This window comes from Aquarana catesbeiana, linkage group LG08, assembly GCF_042186555.1.
Source record: "Aquarana catesbeiana isolate 2022-GZ linkage group LG08, ASM4218655v1, whole genome shotgun sequence".
NCBI classification, from domain to species: Eukaryota; Metazoa; Chordata; class Amphibia; order Anura; family Ranidae; genus Aquarana; species Aquarana catesbeiana.
Window position 1 is genome coordinate 284,543,527 of NC_133331.1, and position 21,128 is coordinate 284,564,654.

A 21,128-nucleotide genomic window follows, 5' to 3' on the forward strand; every position below is an offset into this window, starting at 1 on the left:
CAGCCTCCGCTGTTTGTTCAGTGTGAAAGCCCGAGGGCTTTCACACTGAAGCGGTGCGCTGGCAGGAGAAGAAAAAATCTCCTGCGAGCCGCATCTTTGGAGCGGTGAAGGAGCGGTGTATTCACCGCTCCTGCCCATTGAAATCAATGGGACAGCGCGGCTATACCGCGGCAATACCGCGGCTATAGCCGCGCTGTACGAGTGGTTTTAACCCTTTTTCGGCCACCAGCGGGGGGTTAAAACCGCACTGCTAGCGGCTGAATACCGCGGTAAAACAGCGCTAAAAACCACCGACGCCCCCTACCACCCCAGTGTGAAAGCAGCCTTATGCCTAATACACACAATGGGGAAAAAAAATCTGAGGAAAAATACCGATTTCAAAGCAATCGTACGATAATCTGATCGTTAGTACACAGCTTTCGAGAGCCGAGCACGACAGTTCATGCGGAATCATCTGAAGAGACACGAAAATTGCTCTTGTATGAAGCCAGAACGATCGATTTTCATTTAATTAGTACAGAAAGTTGGAAAACCAAGACCAAAGTTGTATTCTGTCAAACGAGAATTTTCGCAACTTTAGCCACCTATTGCTTTTCGATATGAGATTAGCATGCAAAAAATAAAATTAAAAAAAAAAAAGGACAATCGTTCATCTGATATTCTCCTCGTGTATACCAGGCTTTAGTAACCTGATCTTATCAGAGGTAAAGCGGAGCTCCACCCAAAAAGGAGAAGCTCCGCTTGTCTGCCGTCACATTTTTATGGGGGGAGGGGGAGCGGGTACCTGGTTTTGTCAGGTACCCGCTCCCACTTCCGACTCAGTTTCCTCCCCCCCCCCCGCAGCTGGCCCATTTACAGAGCGCAGCACGCTTCACGCATGTGTAATAAGGAACCGGCTTTGAAGCCGCGAGGCTTTACTGCCGATTTCCCTTTAGTGGTTATGGCAGCGAAAGCACCCAAGAGCCTGGGGAGGACGATGTCCAAGGAGACTAAACGCGTCGGGTAGGACCCCACTGCCGCCATTTTATATTGCACAGCGCTGTTTTATCTACTGAAATGTGAGTTCATCTTCTTTTTAATAAACGGATCATCTTTATATACGGAATTACACTATGTGGCCTTTTCAGTTCTTATTTTAACCCAATAGCTACGTATGTATATCGGGGGAACCACTTCCAAGAGACACATCAGTCCATGGACGGTCGTAGGTTCCTGTTGCAACTTCCATAGGACTCCACATTCTTACTGGTTGTTTTACAACACAAGCCTGTTTGACCCATCGAACGTATGTTCCTTTGGGTTCAAACATTCCGGTAAGCCTCCCTATCGTCGGTGGCGGTGTTTTCTTCACTTCAGGATTTTATCCGTTCCCCGTCACGATCTTCATACGACGTTTTTCATACATACGGGACTCATATTACACATTTACTCGGATTTTGTTTTGATGGTGTGCCATTAGTCACGTAGTTTATGGTATTTACACCATACACATCATTTTATATTGTTTATTAGATTTTCCTTTTTAGGATTTCATTTATTAGCGCTACACTTTTTTTGTTTTCCAATTTAAAAAAAAAAAATCGCCTACATCGCTGGATCCCTGGACAGGTAAATGCCCCTAATACCGCGGCCCCTGGACCCGCTGATTGGCTCCCGCAGTGTACAATCAGAGCGGGAGCGGCGCGCCGCGTGGCCCCCCCTTCCACAAAATCACGTACAGGTACGTGATTTTGCGCCGCCCGGCCGCAGTGTGTTTGCGGTGGGCGGTCCGGAAGCGGTTAAGGTGTATTTTGTGGGTACCAAGGACTGCACCGTGCGCCGCATATACTTTATGTAAGCTCGGGATTCACATATCCGTGTCCGTTTCGTGGCACGCGGCGGGCAGTGCAGCACAGGCGTACCTATCTTTCTCTAGGAAAGGTCGGAGGGCATGCAATGACACGCAGAGGACGATGGAAGCGGCGTGTTGTAGATGGGTATAAAGAATTATGGACGCCAGGATTTGGAAAAACAAGAAGAACCCCAAACAAGGAGTTGTCTTTGTTGTGCTAACATGGCCTTCCTACTGGAGCCCAGATCTTCATGTTAAATATTCATATAAGAGCATAAAAGGGAGATAAAAAGACATCACAGTGACTATGGAGGACCATTTCAGACACAACATGGGGGGTTACTGGGTCTAAATATGAAATAATATCGCCTTACCTCCTCTGCTGCCAGTTCCAGTAATGTCTCCTCTCTACTTCCGCCTAACTCACCTCTGACCAGGAACTTCCTGTTTTAAGCACATCACTTCCTGTCTGCGACTTATATCACTTGCTGTTTGTGCTTTCCACTGACAATAAGAAAGATCGCCATCTTGTGGAGAATGTGAAAAGTGCAGCCTAAGTTCTGTTACCCAGGACTGATGCTTTGTGGTACATTCTTCCCCTTTTTAACCCCTTCATGGCGGAGGGTAAAACTTTTTTTTTCTTTTTTTTTTCTTTTATTTGAGAATCCTTGTATAAAATATTACAGAAATGTCATTAAGGACAAAAAAAAAAAAAAAGTGAAAATATAGGCACACACACCACTATCAGAGATCGTCTGGGACATCAATTCATTAGCTGACCACGATGGAGCCGAGTGCAACAATGAACCCCCCCCCCATAGGTGTGTGACGTTTAGAGAGACACAATGGATGGGTGCAGCATGTCAGACTCCAGTCACATGGGCGCCAACGTCTCTACAACATGAACCAATCAGGGTTTACTTCCTCCTTATAGGGGCGGGTAAAACTCATTTTAACGGCCTGAACATAATTTTCGCAACTTTGACAAACTGTACATATCATCAGAACTACGCACACCTCCCAACTTTTTGAGATGGGAATGAGGGACAGCTATCAGCAAAAGTATGCAGGCATAGGGACATGCCCCCCCTGCCACGCCCCCTTAAAGGAGAATTGTACAAAAAAAAAAACAAGATTGGTTAAACCGGCAAGTGCTTTTTTTTACCACTACTATTCATTTATAGTTATGAGAAAAAACCTGGACAGCCGCACTCAAAATAATTATCGCCTTTATTAAATAAAAATCAACAAAAATACATGCCACAGCAAGAAGTACAGGGAAGTTGACGCGTTTCACACTATAGTTAGTGCTTAATCATAGCCAATGATGATTAAGGCTATGATTAAGCACTAACTATAGTGTGAAACGCGTCAGCTTCCCTGTACTTCTTGCTGTGGCATGTATTTTTGTTGATTTTTATTCAATAAAGGCGATAATTATTTTGAGTGTGGCTGTCCAGGACTTTTCTCATAACTTCAATGTTACAAGCCCAGCCTGGAGGAGAGGTCTGTTCCCGATTGACCTTTCTAGAGCGGTGATTTCTTTCTCTCTACTATTCCTTTATATTGGCTTTTGGAATTTACAAATGCAGCAATTTAGAAATCAGGTGGAAGGTTTAGCGCTGGGAAACACTTTTTGAAAGATAAAAAGTTCATTCTATATACAACTATATAGATCAGACCAAAATGAGGGACAAATGAGGAGGAAAGAGGGACAGCGGGACATTGCTCCAAATCCGGGACAGTCCCTCGAAATTCGGGACAGTTGGGAGGTATGGAACTATGTAGTGTATCCAGAGGGGGGTGATAGCTAGGGTTGCCACCTCATCCCTTTAACCATTTAAGGACCGAGCCTCTTTTTGACACTCGGTGTTTACAAGTTAAAAATCAAAAGAATAAAATGGCGGTCGTTGCAATACTTTCTGTCACACCGTATTTGCGCAGCGGTCTTACAAGCGCAATTTTTTTGGGGGGAAAAAATACACTTTTTTGAGTTAAAAATAAGATAACAGTAAAGTTAGCCCAATTTTTTTTCTATATTGTAAAAAAGATAACGTTTCGCCGAGTAAATTGATACCCAACATGTCACGCTTCAAAATTGCGCCCGCGCGTGGAATGGCAACAATCTTTGGCACTTAACCACTGAAGGACCAGGCCTATTTTTTGGATTTGTTGTTTACAAATTAAAAACAGTTTTTTTTTGCTAGAAAATTACTTAGAACCCCCAAACATCATACATTTTTTTTCTAACACCCTAGAGAATAAAATGGCGGTTGTTGCAATACTTTTCTGTCACGCCGTATTTGCGCCAGCGGTCTTATAAACGTAAAATTTGGGGGGGGGAAAATACACGTTTTTGGGTTAAGAAATAGAACAACAGTAAAGCTAGCCCAATTTTTTTTATATTGTGAAAGATAATGTTACACCGAGTAAATTGATACCCAACATGTCACGCTTCAAAATTGCGCCCGCTCGTGGAATGGCGACAAAGTTTGGCACTTAAAAATCTCCATTGGCGACGTTTAAAAAATTCTACAGGTTACCGGTTATGAGTTACGGAGGTCTAGGGCTAGAATTATTGCGCTCACTCTACCTCACATGTGTGGTTTGAACAACATTTTCATATGCGGGCGCTACTCACGCAGTATGCGTTCGCTTCTGCGCGTGAGCTCATCAGGACGGGGAGCGTTAACATTTTTTTTTTTCTTATTTATTTTACCTTTTATTTTTTTATTTTTACACTGTCCTTTTAAAAAAAAAAAGATGTTGGGTCATTTTTATTCCTATTACAAGGAATGTAAACATCCCTTGTAATAGAAAAAAAACATGGCAGGACCTCTTAAATATGAGATCTGGGGTCAAAAAGACCTCAGATCTCAAATTTACACTAAAACGTAATACAAAAATAAATTATAAAATTAAACGTCATTAAAAAAAAAAAAAAAAAAATCCCCTTTACGAGCATTGGGCGGAAGTAACGTTCGACGGTAAAAACGCAATAAAAAAAAATAAATAAAAATTAAACGTCATTTAAAAAAAAAGAAAAAAATGTCCCCTTTACGAGCATTGGGTGGAAGTGACGTTTGACGTCTCTTCCACCCTCTAATGCTATGGAGTAGAGCGGGGGGCCATCTTCCCCTCACTCGGCATCCAGGTAGTGAAGGGTGCGCACGCAATTGTCTCCGCCGCTACCGACGGCTCCGGTAAGCGGTGAAGACGACTGAAGCGGGGGGCCCTCTCCCGCCACCGATAAAAGTGATCTTGCGGCGAATCCGCAGCAGAGACCACTTTTATCCTAAAGTGAAATGCAAGCTGTTCCTGAAAATACCGGGGTTATGGCAGCTAGCTTCGTGTTCTGGTTAAAAGGGATGAAGTGGCAACCCTAGTTTTTTTTTTTTTTCAGGACAAATCAGGCTTTCCTTTGGTGGTAAATGGTAATGGATACCTCCTGATTTTTTTTTTTTTTATTATTATTATTTTTATCAAATGAAAATTGGCCCAAAATAGCAAAAAAACATATATTTTGTAAAAAAAATTTTTTAGCTATTTCTTGCTGTTACCATAACTTATCGCCAAAGAACAACTCACAATAAATTCTGCTCCTGATGATCACAGCGATATCCCATACACTATATTACCAAAAGTATTGGGACGCCTGCCTTTACACGCACCTGAACTTTAATGGCATCCCAGTCTTAGTCCGTAGGGTTCAATATTGAGTTGGCCCACCCTTTGCAGCTATAACAGCTTCAACTCTTCTGGGAAGGCCGTCCACAAGGTTTAGGAGTGTGTCTATGGGAATGTTTGACCATTCTTCCAGAAGCGCGTTTGTGAGATCAGGCACTGATGTTGGACGAGAAGGCCTAGCTCGCAGTCTCCACTCTAATTCATCCCAAAGGTGTTCTATCAGGTTGAGGTCAGGACTCTGTGCAGGCCAGTCAAGTTCCTCCACCCCAAACTCGCTCATCCATGTCTTTATGGACCTTGCTTTCAGAAGGAGATGAAGTGAGATGACGATACAATATTTTCTTAGAAAGGGGAGCCAATGTGCTAATATGATCCCTAATGACATTCAGTACTAAATAAGTATACTAACCACTTGTCTACCGGGCACTTTCACCCCCTTCCCGCCTAGGCCAATTTTCATCTTTCAGCGCTGTCGCACTTTGAATGACAATTGCGCAGTCACGCAACGCTGTACTCAAATGAAATTGTTATCATTTCTTTCACACAAATAGAGCTTTCTTTAGGTGGCATATAATCACCACTGAGTTATTTATTTATTTATTTTTGCTCAACAAATAAAAAAAGACTGAACATTTTGAAAAAAAGAAACGTTTTTCTTAGTTTCTGTTATAAAATTTTAAATAAGTAATTTTTCTTCCTCGCTGGTGTGCAATGATGAGGCTTCACTGAAGTACATTGATAGGCTGCACTGATGGGCACTGGTGAGACGACACTGATGGGCACTGATGGGCACTGATGAGACGGCACTGATGAGATTAAACTGATGGACACTGATGAGATTAAACTGATGGGCACTGATGAGACGACACTGATGAAATGACACTGATGGGCACTGATGAGACGACACTGATGAGAGGGCACTGATGAGATTAAACTGATGGGCACTGATGAGACAACACTGACAGGCACTGAAGAAACGATACTGATGAGATGACACTGATGGGCAATGATGAGACGGCACTGATGAGACGACACTGATGGGCAATGATGAGACGGCACTGATGAGACGACACTGATGGGCACTGATGAGACGGCACTGATGAGACGACACTGATGGGCAATGATGAGACGGCACTGATGAGACGACACTGATGGGCACTGATGAGACGGCACTGATGAGACGACACTGATGGGCAATGATGAGACGGCACTGATGAGACGACACTGATGGGCAATGATGAGACGGCACTGATGAGACGACACTGATGGGCACTGATGAGACAGCACTGATGAGATTTAATTGATGGGCACTGATGAAGAGGCACTGATGAGGTGGCACTAATGGGCACTGACATGCTGCACTGATGGAGTGGCACTGATGGGGCTGTACTGATAATCAGGGCACTGATCATCAGTGTAAATGTGTGCTGTCACAGGAAAACCGGTTTTTGGCATTTTTTCCCTCATACAGTGACAGCGCTCAGGAAAGGAAATTTCAGCTGAAAACTGGCATTTGTTTACATTGTAAAGGGCTGCTGTGATTGTCCCTTTACCTCGATCACAGAGCGCACCCGATGCATGCCCTGGGGGCATGCAGTGGGTCGGGATTCTGGGAGGATGCCAATAGATACCCTCCCAGAACTGGAGACCCCAGTGTAGCCACCTTTCGGCTAAAGTGTGGTCAAAAAGTGGTTAAGAAGAGGATCAAAAATGGGGACTGATTAGGAGGCACTGATAGGCAGCACTGATGCAGTAGCACTGGTGGGCACTGATGGGCATGGATAGGTGCCATTGATGGGCACTTATAGGCAGCACTGATGGGCACTAATAGGTGGCACTGATGGGCACTGATTGGCAGCATTGATTGGCACTGATTGACAACAGTGATTAGCACTGATTGGCAGCAGTGATGGGCACTGATTGGCAGCACTGGTGGGCACAGGTTAGCACCGATAGGGAGCACTGATGGGCACTATTGGGGCTGCACTGATCATCAGGACACTGATGATCAGTGCCCTGACTATCAGTGCAGATGTCCCCTTTCACACTAGCCAGTAAACGGCTCTCTCCACACCCTCTTAAAGGAGAATTAGCCAAAACAAAAGGTTAATTAAATCCACAATAGCTTTTTTTTTTTTTACCACCACTATTCCTTTATATTGGCTTTTAAAACTGACAAATGCACCAATTTAAAAATCAGATGAAAGGTTTAGCACTGGGAAACACTTTTTGATAGATAAAAAGTGCATTTTATATACAACTATATAGATCAGACCAAAATGAGGGACAAAAGAGGGACAGAGGGACATTGCTCCAAATCCGGGACAGTCCCTCGAAATCAGGGACAGTTGGGAGCTATGTCATTACCCCAATCGGTGATGCGCTGTGTCTTACGGACACAGCTAACCACTGGTTGCCTCGGAGGGTGTGCACGCGCGGCAAGAATGGGAGGACGCCATATGATGTCCTCCTAGAACTAGAGCGGTCTCGCCCGGCTGTCATTCGATTATATGGCGGGCGGGAACCTGTTGATATCTGTTGGAAGCATTTTGTTATATTTGTTTGATAAATGCAAAAAAAAAAAAAAACTGTGGATCTTGTCAGAAATTCACAACTGTCCTGTGGCCTCTGCACCCTGTGTTATTGAAAAGAGCTGTCCTAGATCTTATCGTGGACTACAAAACGATTAGGCTTTTTGATATAAGAATCTAAGAATAAGAGTGGTTGAGTAGTTTAGAAAAAGATAATGGTCTGGGCGGACACCACTAAGTCCACAAACATGCTGTGTGTTGAGCTGAGTGCCTTTCACAGTGTCTATGCCTGTGACATCATCACGCCCGAAAGCAGCGGCAGACTAACGTCATTCCGCCCATGCAGGCTTGACCGCAACAGCTCAGATAAGACCAGCGTGTTGATCCCGTGGATAAGCTGCAGAAGGTGAGTTTGAATCCCAGTGTGTTTATGGAGTACCCTTAAGGCCTATACACACGATCGGACTTTTCGACAAGAACGGTCCGACGGACCTGTTTTATCGGACAATCCAACCGGCTGTGCATGCTCTCAAACTTTTCGACAACAAAGGTCCGATGGAGGATAATCCGATCGTGTGTACACAAGTCCATCGGACTAAAGTCCAAAGTACAAACACGTATGCTCAGAACCAATGCTAAACATCAGCCAACAATAGCAGAAGTTGCCCAAAGGGTGGCGGTAAAGAGCTGAAAAACCAAGTGATTTGGTGAAAAACAAGTTCATGGCCAATGCCCATTCGGACAAAAATCCACGGAAAAGTCAGATGGAAGTCCGATCCTGTGTATGAGGCTTTAGCCGCCTTTCCTGTTTTACACACCAAGATGAAGCAGTGGTGAGACTGGCTGCCTGGAGCCTCTTCTGTGGATGGATGGATAATGTGGCCCTAGCAGAACTTCTCATGAAGTATGTTATGTGTGGGTGGCTCATACTGTGAGTGTAAGAAACTATACCTACCTCCCTGCCACCTGCCTGAAACTGGACCTTCTGTACTCTTGGAACTTGAACTTCTGGACTGCCTGGAACTGGACCTTCTGGACTCCTGAAACTGGACCTTCTGAACTACTGTATCTGGACCTTCTCGAATCCTGTAACTGGACCTTCTGGAATGTCAGGAACTAAGCCTTCTGGACTCCTGTAACTGGACCTTCTGAACTGTCTGGAACTGGACCTTCTGGAACTGCACCTCCTGGACTCCTGTAACTGGACCTTCTGCAATCCTGGAACTGGACCTTCTGGACTCCTGAAACTGGACCTTCTTGACTACTGTATCTGGACCTTCTAGAATCCTGTAACAGGACCTTCTGGAATGTCAGGAACTAAGCCTTCTGGACTCCTGTAACTGGACCTTCTGGACTGTCTGGAACTGGACCTTCTGGAACTGCACCGCCTAGACTCCTGTAACTCGACCTTCTGAAATCCTGGAACTGGACCTTCTGGACTCCTGTAACTGGACCTTCTGGAACCCTGAAACTGGACCTTCCGGACTCTCTGTCAGTTGCTTATACTGTGAGTGTCAGCAACTATACCTACCTCCCTGCCACCTGCTGATGAGCTAGGTCCTTTTGCCTGCTGCATGCAAAATCTCTTTGGCTTGCTTCTGCCACTACTATAATTTCCATCATCTGGTAGAAGTGACAGTTGGAGTGTATAGGGGTTTCTAAGACTGCTTCAATCCCTTAGCCCCATATATGGGGTGTTTTATGGCAATGGATTCAATAGATTGATTAACCTCGATTTGGGACTTTGCAGCACACACTGCCTCACTTTCATTTAACCAGCATCGATTTGATCCTGCTCCGGGCTTTTTATTCATTATTGAATATGGTTGCTGGTATTTCAGCATATATAGCGGAGGCTCAGTTTAAGCAAGCACAGTGATCAATTGTTGCTAAGTCTATCCATGCAGATCCTCCAAGGGGCTATATTTTCTTTGGACATTTTTGTCACCCCACCACCATAATACTAGTGGCTGAAAAAGTCTTGTTTGAACCTATCGGGGGATGATGTGATGTGATGGACATGTGATGGCCTCATGTGATTATGTGGGTGGTAGCCTATGGACTGTATGGGGGTGTGTGAGCAGATGCTGTTCAGTCTTTTCATGACAATGTTGGAATTTTTTTAAATTGGTGAAGGATGGAGGTGTTTTTCTCATATGTTTTTGTACTTTATTCAGTAAACTGGTATTAGTCAAGCCGCATGGTCTTCTTGTGGTAACCTCCTTCTTGGATTTCTCTTAGTCTAGTTTCTTAATCTTCCGTTATCCTGTTGACCTGTGAAGGTAAAATACTCTGTTCGCAGTGAGCAATGGATAAATCATTTTAACCATAATTTGGTGGGATGATCACAGACAGGAACAATCACCGTGACAAAGAAGGAACAGAACACATGATACCAACATTCTCAGTAAACCCCTGATAGGGATGACCTCTGAGTAATAATGAAAATAATGCCTGCAAAAATTATGAAGCCCATCACTGTAGGATAACCAAGATGGCAGCCATAGGAATATCCTATGTGGCATTTTTAATGGCTTCATAAATCCTTAGAACAAAGGTCTCCAAACTTTCTAAACAAATGGCCAGTTTACTGTCCTTCTAAACTTTAGATGGTTGGGACTGTGGCCAGTGGGAGTAGAAAATATCCTGGTGTCAGTAAACAATACCCCAACTTTGTTATTAGGGGGAGGAATAGTGCCCCATCATTGGTGTCATTGGGAGGACTAGTGTCCCATCATCTGTGGCAGTGGGAGGAATAGTGCCTCATCATTGGTGCCAGAGGCTAAATAGTGCCCCATCATTGTCGTCAGTGGGAGGAACAGTGCCCCATTTTCGGTGTCAATGGCAGGAACTATGCCCCACTGTTGCTGACAATGGGGGGAATAATGCCCCAAGGGCCAGGGAAAGGCAAGCAAAGGGCCGCATCTGGCCCCTAGGCTGCAGTTTTGAGACCACTTTAGAATGTCACCTGACACACATGTGGAACTGGACTTTCTGGACTCTTTGGAACTGGAGCTTCTGGAATTTATATAACTGGACCTTCAGGGCTCTTTGGAACTGGACCTTCTAGAATCTCTGAAACTAGACCTTCTGGACACCTGTAAATGGACCTTCTAGAATCTCTGGAACTGGACCATCTGGATGACTGTACATGGACCTTCTGGACTCTCCATCTCTCTAATAAAACACCAATGGATATGCCTCCATGAACTGAACACATTCCAACCATCCATCCTCAAATTATGAACATTTTTAAAAGAAGAGTCCGAACAAATATTGTAGAGTGATTTTTTTTTTTTTGTTTACAAAACCAAAACTGAATAATACACAATAAAATTAAGCCTTGATTTAAATAAAATGTATAATTACATTAAAAAAAATTATATTGAATGTAATAAATACCCATTGAACATCTGCCTAGGCCAAGGACATCTGCCTATGACATCTGCCCTCGCCAGGGCAAAAAAAAAAAGGGAAAACACAATGAACGAACCATCCGCTACATTATTAGAGAAAAGAACCATTCATTGAAGAGCTTTGAGTGTTACTGTTTAAAATGTGGTTCTTCTGGCTAAAATGTCAAGCCTCAGATGGTCATTCCATCCAAAAGTGTGATTGTTACTGCTCCAAATTTGGTTCTTCTGGCTAAAATGTCAAGCCTGAAATGGTCACTCCATCTAATGCCCCGTACACACTGTCGGACATTGATCGGACATTCCGACAACAAAATCCATGGATTTTTTCCGACGGATGTTGGCTCAAACTTGCCTTGCATACACACGGTCACACAAAGTTGTCGGAAAATCCGATCATTCTGAACATGGTGACGTAAAACATGTACGTCGGGACTATAAACGGGGCAGTAGCCAATAGCTTTCATCTCTTTATTTATTCTGAGCATGTGCGTCAGATTTGTGTACACACGATTGGAAATTCCGACAACGGATTTTGTTGTCGGAAAATTTTATAGCCTGCTCTCAAACTTTGTGTGTCGGAAAATCCGATTGAAAATGTGTGAGGGAGCCTACACACGGTCGGAATTTCCCACAACAAGGTCCTATCACACATTTTCCGTCGGAAAATCCGACCGTGTGTAAGGGGCATAAAAGTGTGAGTGTTACTGCTCAAAATGTGGTTCTTATGGCTAAATTATCAAGCCTCAGAAGGACATTCCATCCAAAAGTGTGAGTGTTAATGCTCAAAGTTTGGTTCTTATGGCTAAATTGTCAAGCCTCAGATGCTCATTCGATCCAAAAGTGTGATTTTTACTGCTCGAAATTTGGTTCTTGTGGATAAAATATCAAGCCTCAGATGGTCAGTCCATCCAAAAGTATGAGTATTACTGTTACAAATTTTGGTTCTTCTGCCTAAAATGTCAAGCCTCAGATGGTCAGTCCATCCAAAAGTATGAGTATTACTGTTACAAATTTTGGTTCTTCTGCCTAAAATGTCAAGCCTCAGATGGTCATTCCATCCAAAAGTGTGAGTGTTACTGCTCGAAATTTGGTTCTTAAGTCTAAAATGTCAAACCTCACATGGACATTACATCCAAAAGTGTGATTTTTACTGCTCCAAATTTGGTTCTTCTGGCTAAAATGTCAAGCCTCAAATGGTCACTCTATCTAAAAGTGTCAGTGTTACTGCTCAAAATGTGGTTTTTATGGCTAAAATATCAAGCCTCAAATGGACATTCAATACAAAAGTGTGAGTATTAATGCTCAAAGTTTGGTTCTTATGGCTAAATTGTCATTCTCAAATGCTCATTCCAAAAGTGTGATTTTTACTGCTCGAAATGTGGTTCTTGTGGCTAAAATGTCAAGCCTCACATCGTCATTCCATCCAAAAGTGTTACTGCTCGAAATTTGGTTCTTAAGTCTAAAATGTCAAACCTCATATGGACATTACATCCAAAAGTGTGATTTTTACTGCTCGAAATTTGGTTCTTATGGCTAAAATGTCAATCCTCAAATGGTCACTTCTTCTAAAAGTGTGAGTGTTACTGCTCAAAATTTGGTTCTTCTGGCTAAAATATCAAGCCTCAGATGGTCATTCCGTCCAAAAGTATGGGTGTTACTGCTCAAAATGTGGTCCTTATGGCTTAAATACCAAGTCTCAGATGGTTATTCCATCCAAAAATGTGAGTGTTACTGCTCGAAATTTGGTTCTTATGTCAAAAATGTCAAACCTCAGATGGACATTCCATCCAAAAGTGATGTTAAATGTTTGGTAGAAGCTGGAGAGTAAAACCACCTAAAAATGTCTTATATCTCAAAGGTAGTGAAGTGTCTGGTCTTCAGGTCTGGGATATTCAAACCTTCCATGATCATTACAAGGGATCTCCACGCTCAATTTTAGATGTTTTTATCTTTTAATATGAAAAAGAAAAGGAACAAGAACAACCTAAGGTGTGCAGTAATAGAGCCAGGAGCTGTAAAAGGGAAAATCTTGCCATCGTTGCCTTCAGTAGATGACCAAGCCAACCAAACTCCCCCGATAAGTGAAATGTGAATGCGACCGGGATGTTCTAATTCTATTATACATTTCATCTATGGAATTTAGGCCATTCATTTCCACCATTCACATGTCAAAAGCATCAACAGGCGTGAGTTCTTTGGTGGCCAATCAGTTTTTCCTTATGTATAAAACATTTCCCGCACTCTGCACAGGAAAAAGGACCCTCACGAGTATGAATTCCCTGGTGTTTAAGAAGACTGCTTTTCTGGGTAAAAGATTTTCCACACTCTGAACATGAAAAAGGACGCTCACCCGTGTGAATTCTCTGATGTCTATAAAGGTCTGTTTTCTGAGTGAAACACTTTCCGCACTCTGGACAGGAAAAAGGACTCACGCCAGTATGAACTCTCTGGTGTTTAAAAAGTTTTGCTTTCTCAGTGAAGGATTTCCCGCACTCCGAGCAAGAAAAGGGACGCTCGCCTGTGTGAATTCTTAAGTGTAAAACGAGGTGCCTTTTAAATAAGAAACCTTTCCCGCACTCTGAACACAAAAAAGGACGCTCTCCTGTGTGACTTCTCTGGTGTCTAAGAAGGTTTCCTTTCTGAAAGAAACATTTCCCGCACTCTGAACATGAAAACGGACGCTCTCCAGAGTGACTTCTCTGGTGTTTAAGAAGGTTTGATTTTTGAGTGAAACATTTTCCGCACTCTGAACATGAATAAGGGCGCTCTCCCGTATGAGTTCTCTGGTGGGTAAGCATGTCCGCTTTCTGAGTGAAACATTTTCCGCACTCTGAGCATGAGAAAGGATATTCGCCCGTGTGAATTATCTGGTGTTTAAAAAGTGCTCTTTTATCAGCAAAACATTTCCCACACTCTAAACATGAAAAAGGATGTTCCCCTGTGTGGAGTCTCTGGTGTCTAAGAAGGCTTCCTTTCTGAGTGAAACATTTCCCGCACCATGAACATGAAAACGGTCGCTCGTCCTTGTGACTTCTCTGATGTGTAAGAAGGCTTCCTTTCCCAGTGTAACATTTCCCGCACTCGGAACACGAATAAGGACGTTCACCCGTGTGACTTCTCTGGTGCGTCAGAAGGTTTCCTTTCCCAGTAAAACATTTGCCGCATTCTGAACACGAATGACGCCCAGTCTTGTTACTTCTCTTGTTCATAACAAGTTTGCTTTTGTCATTAAAAGATTTCCCACAATCTAAAAATTAAAAGATCACAATGGTGTTAGATCCAAGATATAAAAAAAAAAAGTTTTAATTTCATTATAAACATTTTCCCACACCCCAAATAACAACAAGGAACTCTTGCCTGTGTAGACTCCTTCATGGCTTAGAGAAGACTCCTCAGGTTTAGAAGGATCCATTAATTTCCCCAGATGGTAAGGACTGTGATGTATATATCGAATAACTGGATTTGCTCTTTGAGAAAATGATGCATCACCATTATCGGTAACATCTGAGAATATAACAGGATCTCCCTCCAAGGAATTTTGGGCATAGCGTCCCTCTAAAAAAAAAAACATTTTTAAGATAAACGGTAAAATATGTTTTTCACATTTTCAGTTTAGGAGTAATGTTTGTTGGTCTCACAGTCCTCAGTTTCACAGAGCCCTGTCATGAATATAAGTATAATAACACCAAGAAATAGATCCAACATCACCTCATTTCTTGGGAACATGACATTATATTGAGGAATGGAGATGGACCTTTCATATGGTGTACAGTATCTCCTCCTCATTTGTTGTGAACATGACATTATATTGAGGAATGGAGATGGACCTTTCATATGGTGTACAGTATCTCCTCCTCATTTGTTGGGAACATGACGTTATATTGAGGAATGGAGATGGACCTTTCATATGGTGTACAGTATCTCCTCCTCATTTTTTGCGAACATGGTGTTATTTTGAAGAATGGAGACTAACTTCAATCTTAGATCTGTTAATCTACCATTGGTAACTCTAATCTTGCACGATAATGTCAAGGTCTACTCATACTGGTAAACTTTTGGCTAACCTGTTGATAGAGAAAAAGTTTAAATGTTAACAGATTTTGCATGTAATATTCAATATTTACCTGTGTTTATATCTAAAGAAGGTTGCTCCTGTTTACTTTTGATAACCATCCCATCCTCTGTAGACAGCTCTGTGGATATCTCTTCCTCCTTTACCTCAACTTTCACATATATCAGGTCATCACTCTAAATACCAAATTAATAACATCTGTAAAAGTAAGCACTAATAACAATTGACAACATGAAGAAGAATGTCATTGCATATAGTTCAGAATTGCTTGTAAGTTCTACACCTTCCACATACCTGATCATAGTGAGGGATCTCATGATCTTCCTGTGTGGAATCCCAGGAATCCAGAGGATGGGGACATCTCTCTGGTGGGTTCCCATTACTGGATCCATCTGTAGGAAACACACACACTGACTGAATACATTGTTTCTATGTGTTTATCAGATGATGGGGGATCTAGGTGGACCCTCCGTACTGCTCTCTCCTTTACAATAAAGTCTCCTCTTACCCGGTGATGTGAGGGGCGGCTGATTCTTCATCATGACGTCCTTGTAGAGATCCTTGTGTCCTTCTAAATACTCCCACTCCTCCATGGAGAAATAGACAGTGACATCCTGACACCTTATAGGAACCTGACACACACAATGATACAGTCACCATCCAGACACATCCCTTGTCTGTTACTGGATAATGTCCCAGAATTCCCGGCACCACTCACCTCTCCTGTCAGCAGATCAATTATCTTGTTGGAGACTTCTAGAATCTTCTTCTTGGTGTTTCTCTCAAGAGTCAGAAGGGGAAGTAGAGTCACAGTAGTGGGACTCTGTTTTCCTTTCACTCTTGTGGACACGTGTTTTCGGTTTATTTTTGTATTATCGTTAACTGATGTCTTCATAACCATGATACAGTTCTGCATTATATAGCAATAAATATAATATCAGAATGTTTTCACCTCTCCTATCAAATTTGTGTTTTATTATATTTAGAGATAAATGTAATGCCATGTGACCCACCCAGAATCCTCCTCACCTCTCCAGTTAGCAGACAGATGATCTCCATGGCATGGTTCATTATCTCATTTGTTAATAAATTATTGTTTGGAATTTTTATACAACTGGGAAGCTGTTGGTTCTCCATCGTGACATCCATGTAGAGATCCTTGTGTCCTTCTAAATACTCCCACTCCTCCATGGAGAAATAGACAGTGACATCCTGACACCTTATAGGAACCTGACACACACAATGATACAGTCACCATCCAGACACATCCCTTGTCTGTTACTGGATAATGTCCCAGAATTCCCGGCATCGCTCACCTCTCCTGTCAGCAGATCAATGATCTTCTTGGTGACTTCTAGAATCTTATTATCATTGTTTCTTTCAGGAATCAGGCACACAGATGAAGGGACACTGCCATGTCTCGGAGTTTCTTTCTGAAGGTTACTGGATGTCATATACTCACCAGAGGTCTTCTTCACTACCATGTAACCCTGTTGAAAGAGGCCAGATAAAAAAATGACTGGACAATTCATCATGATCATCTCTCCGGTCAGGTCAGTGTTTTATTAATAGAGATAAGAGTGATGTCATGTGACCTCCCAGAATCCTCCTCACCTCTCCGGTCAGGTCTGTGTTTTATTAATAGAGATAAGAGTGATGTCATGTGACCTCCCAGAATTCTCCTCACCTCTCCAGCCAGGTTTGTGTTTTATTAATAGAGATAAGAGTGATGTCATGTGACCACCCAGAATCCTCCTCACCTCTCCAGCCAGCACGAAGATGATCTCCAGGGTGAGGTTGAATATCCTCTCAATCATGTGACTCTGGTCTTCATCCATCCTCAACAAGGTGGTCATGGGATCCACATACGACTCTCTGTAAAGAGATAATTATCTGACAATTATCTTGCTTGTACTGTCTAACATCTCAGGCTGCAAGTAATAATATATTAAAGGTTTTGTTTATTAACATAATTACAATGAAAACCAGACAGTCTAGCTGTAGCTTAAGCATTTTAGGGTTTGAATAGAGTAGGAATGGTTTAGAACCCCGTTGGAGGGCTAGAACCTTTCATTTCAAGAGGGTGTTGCCTTCTGGGGCTTTGAGGTAATTGCAAATTTTGTAACATTTGTAAACTATTTTTTACTTTGCGTCTTCTCTTTGTGGACCACCGAGGTGTGCAATGACCTGTGGTGGAGCTGTACAGGAAGTTTCCTCTGACACTTTCACAACCAACATTTTCCGAGGTGCTCCCTGCAACTGTCAAATGATTTATGATGTAGGGCAGCCTTTCTCAACCTTTTTTTTTTTTTACCCTAAAGGAACCCCTAAAATGCATCTCAGGTCCCAGGGAAACCTTACTAAAACCAGTTCATCTGGGATCAAAAGGAAAAAATGACCTTAACATTGCTGGTCAGCAGGAAGAATGCTACCCTTACATAAAGCTAAAAACATAATTGGTGTCTAGCTGCTGGCTTTACCAAGTAAGGTTGGACCTGAAACTATGAAGGCACCATTAAATGAGAGTTCAATCAGCCACAGTTCAAGGTACCCCTAGGAACCTTTTGAAGAACCCTGGTTGAGAATACCTGATGTAGGGTAGGGTACTGTAAAGTATTTTGGGGCTCATCCGGCATTCACATGCCATTATACAAATAGAAATCAGAGGTTTCCAAGCCCGATATAAGACTTGAATCCCCTTCAAATTACTAGTCAAAGAACTCTGCGAAAATAATGATTCCCAAAGTCTTTGACTCGTAGCTCCAAGTTCGTAACATCGTAAACAAAGCTTTGGTCTACAGTTACTGGCCATCGTAGAAAAGGTTCCCTGCATTACTCTGCAAAATATGGATGAACGGGGAGCTTCAGTTGACCATGAGAGGGAAGAGAATAATCAGGCGTATCTCGAAACGATTGGGTGACTTGACAAGTATGGGGTCACCGGGTATAAATATAAAATAATATCTTATTACCTCCTCTCCTGCCAGTTCCAGCAATGTCTCCTCTCTACTTCCTCTCGACTCACCTCTGACCTGGAACTTCCTTTTTATACTTTACATCACTTCCTCTCTACGCTTGACTTCACTTCCTGTCTGTGCGTTCCATTTGCAATACCTGAGATTACCACCTTGTGGAAGATATGAGAACTCCCACTGATGTTTTTGTGGTACATTGACCACCGCCTCATAATGCATTTACCGACATGTTGCATTTATTTATTTATTACAGGATTACAGGTACTTATATAACATGGACTGTTTACATAGCACTTTACGTTCTATGCAAAAATTGAAAATTCAAATCAGTACCAGAAATAAATAATATACGTTTGTTTTCGACCTCAGCGATAAGAAAATTCGAAGGAGCAGGATGGAAAATTATTCTCAAACAAATTTATAACAGTGTATGTGGTTTTCGTTCAGTCAAGTCCATTTATTCCAAAACCAAATGTTAAATTCAAACGTAATCTTCTGAACGACATTCAAGTGCGCTGAGAATTTTTGTACAAATTTGAACTTCTATACATCTATGCAGAGGCGTAACTAGAAACTTTGGGGGCCCCGGAGCAAGAAACCATGAAGGGGCCCCCCTGACCCCCCGGCTGGGTTCTTCACCCCGAGCCCTTTGGCGGAAGGCCAGGGCCCGGTCGAAAGTGCGACCTTTACGACCCTAGTAGTTTCTCCACTGGTGTCAGTAGTTTCTTTTATTTTGTTTTGTTTAATTTAATTTTTATTTACAATATTATTTGGGGGGGCTTTGATGAGATAACAGGGGTCTAAACCGACCTCCTCTTGTCTTACCTTTGAGACAGAGAAAAGAGTTTGAGGATACAGCCCTCAATCTCCATCTCTGCAGCCTCAGGTACACAAAATGAATGGACAGGAATAGCTCTGTACAGAGGCTTCCCATTCATTCATAAACTGAATCCTAGTAAACACAGTTTACTACGCCTCATTTTTGAATGATTGGTACGGATCACTGACTCTATTCATTCAGACAAAGAAATGGCCGGTAAATTACATATTTACTGGCCTCTTCCCTGCTCCCCCTGCTGACATCATTCCCTGCAGCAGGGGCACCCGGCAGCGCTGTGGGGGGGCAAGAACAAAGCGCAGGGGTCAAGAACCTGGAGGGGGCCTTGGGGCAGAAGAAGCAAACTGGATAGGAGGGACAGCGGGGGCAGCAGCATGTAGAGAAAACCAACCCCCCCATCTTCCCCCCTGCAGCCCTGAATGCCGGCAGGAGGGAGAAGTGGAGAAATGGACATTCAGTGGCTGCAGGAGGAAAATGGGAGAGATCGGTTCCTCTACATGCTGCTGCACCCGCTGCCCCTCCTATCTAGGTGTACAAGGGAGGCTGCACAGGACCAGGTCACAATTGCGACAGCTGCAACCCCTGTAGCTACACCCCTGCATCTATGGCTAACTTTAGTCGCAACACACATACATACAGTAAACTCAGTCATAGGACACAAAACAGATCGCACACATCGAGTCACAACACACAGACATACTGGACAACCAGTCACAGCACACACAATTTACAGGACACAGGCTGCACACTCAGTAACAACACACAGAGAGATCACACACCTAAAAAAAGACTGTGAAATTTCTAAAACTATCATGGTGACCATGAGAAGGTTAACTAAGATGGCAACAATGGAAATAGTCTATCAGACATCTGTAGTGGATTCATGTATCCTTAGAATATCAACCATGAGAAACCGTGAGGAACTGGATCTTCTGGACTCTCCATCTCTCTAATAAATGAACAACACGTGAACTGAGTGCATTCCAATCACCAATCATCTATCAATTATGTCATTTTGTAAAAAAATAAATAAGAAAAAATTCACATCATCATCAGTGGTATACTTTACTTTATTAAAATCAAGATAACTGTTCAACCCAAAATGGAACCAAGCGTTAATTTAAATAAAATGGTTTATAATTATAGCACAACAGGACTTTCCACGAGATTTTGAAGGTCCTCAATAGAAATTTGCCAAAAGAGCATCTATGTGATCAGGTACTGGTTTTGTGCAGGCCACTCAAGTTCCTCCATACCAAATTCATCAAACCTTGTCTTTATGGAGCTTGCTTTGTGCACAGGGATACAGTCATACTGGAACAGAAAAGGACTTTCTCCAAAGATCATGTTCCTGCACATCAAACTCATCTGACCATATCTTTATGGAGCTGGCGTTGTGGGCAGGGATCACACTCATCTGACCATATCTTTATGAAGCTGGTGTTGTCTACAGGGGTAAAGTCATGCTGGAACAGAAAAGGACCTTCCCCAATGATTTTGTTCCTCTACACCAGGGGTCTCCAAACTTTCTAAACAAAGGGCCAGCTTACTGTCCTTCAGACTTTGGGAGGGCCAGACTGTACTAATTGGGTGTAGAAAAGGTTCTGACGTAAGTGGGAATAACTAGTGCACCATCGTTGGTATCAGTGGGAGGAATAGTGCCCCATCATTGGTATCAGTGGGAGGAATAGTGCCCTATCATTGGTATCAGTGGGAGGAATGGTGCCCCATCATTGGTATCAGTGGGAGGAATAGTGCCCTATCATTGGTATCAGTTG

At 42.8% G+C, this 21,128-nt stretch overlaps 2 protein-coding genes across 2 annotated transcripts in view; both read right to left on the reverse strand.

The window, feature by feature from the left end:
* Positions 1 to 21,128, reverse strand: part of LOC141106764 (uncharacterized) — a 114,927-nt gene that overhangs the window by 62,840 nt on the left and 30,959 nt on the right. The gene's annotated exons all lie outside the window — the stretch shown is intronic.
* On the reverse strand, positions 13,120 to 18,581 carry LOC141104580 (uncharacterized). The gene is made up of 10 exons (XM_073594197.1): positions 18,510 to 18,581; positions 17,298 to 17,412; positions 16,854 to 17,027; positions 16,567 to 16,767; positions 16,256 to 16,447; positions 16,046 to 16,169; positions 15,832 to 15,929; positions 15,590 to 15,713; positions 14,823 to 15,020; positions 13,120 to 14,712 (listed from the first exon to the last, which is right to left on the reverse strand). The coding sequence occupies exons 2-10, from the start codon at positions 17,391 to 17,393 to the stop codon at positions 13,643 to 13,645; spliced, it is 2,277 nt and encodes a 758-aa protein (XP_073450298.1). The 5' UTR covers positions 17,394 to 17,412; positions 18,510 to 18,581; the 3' UTR covers positions 13,120 to 13,642.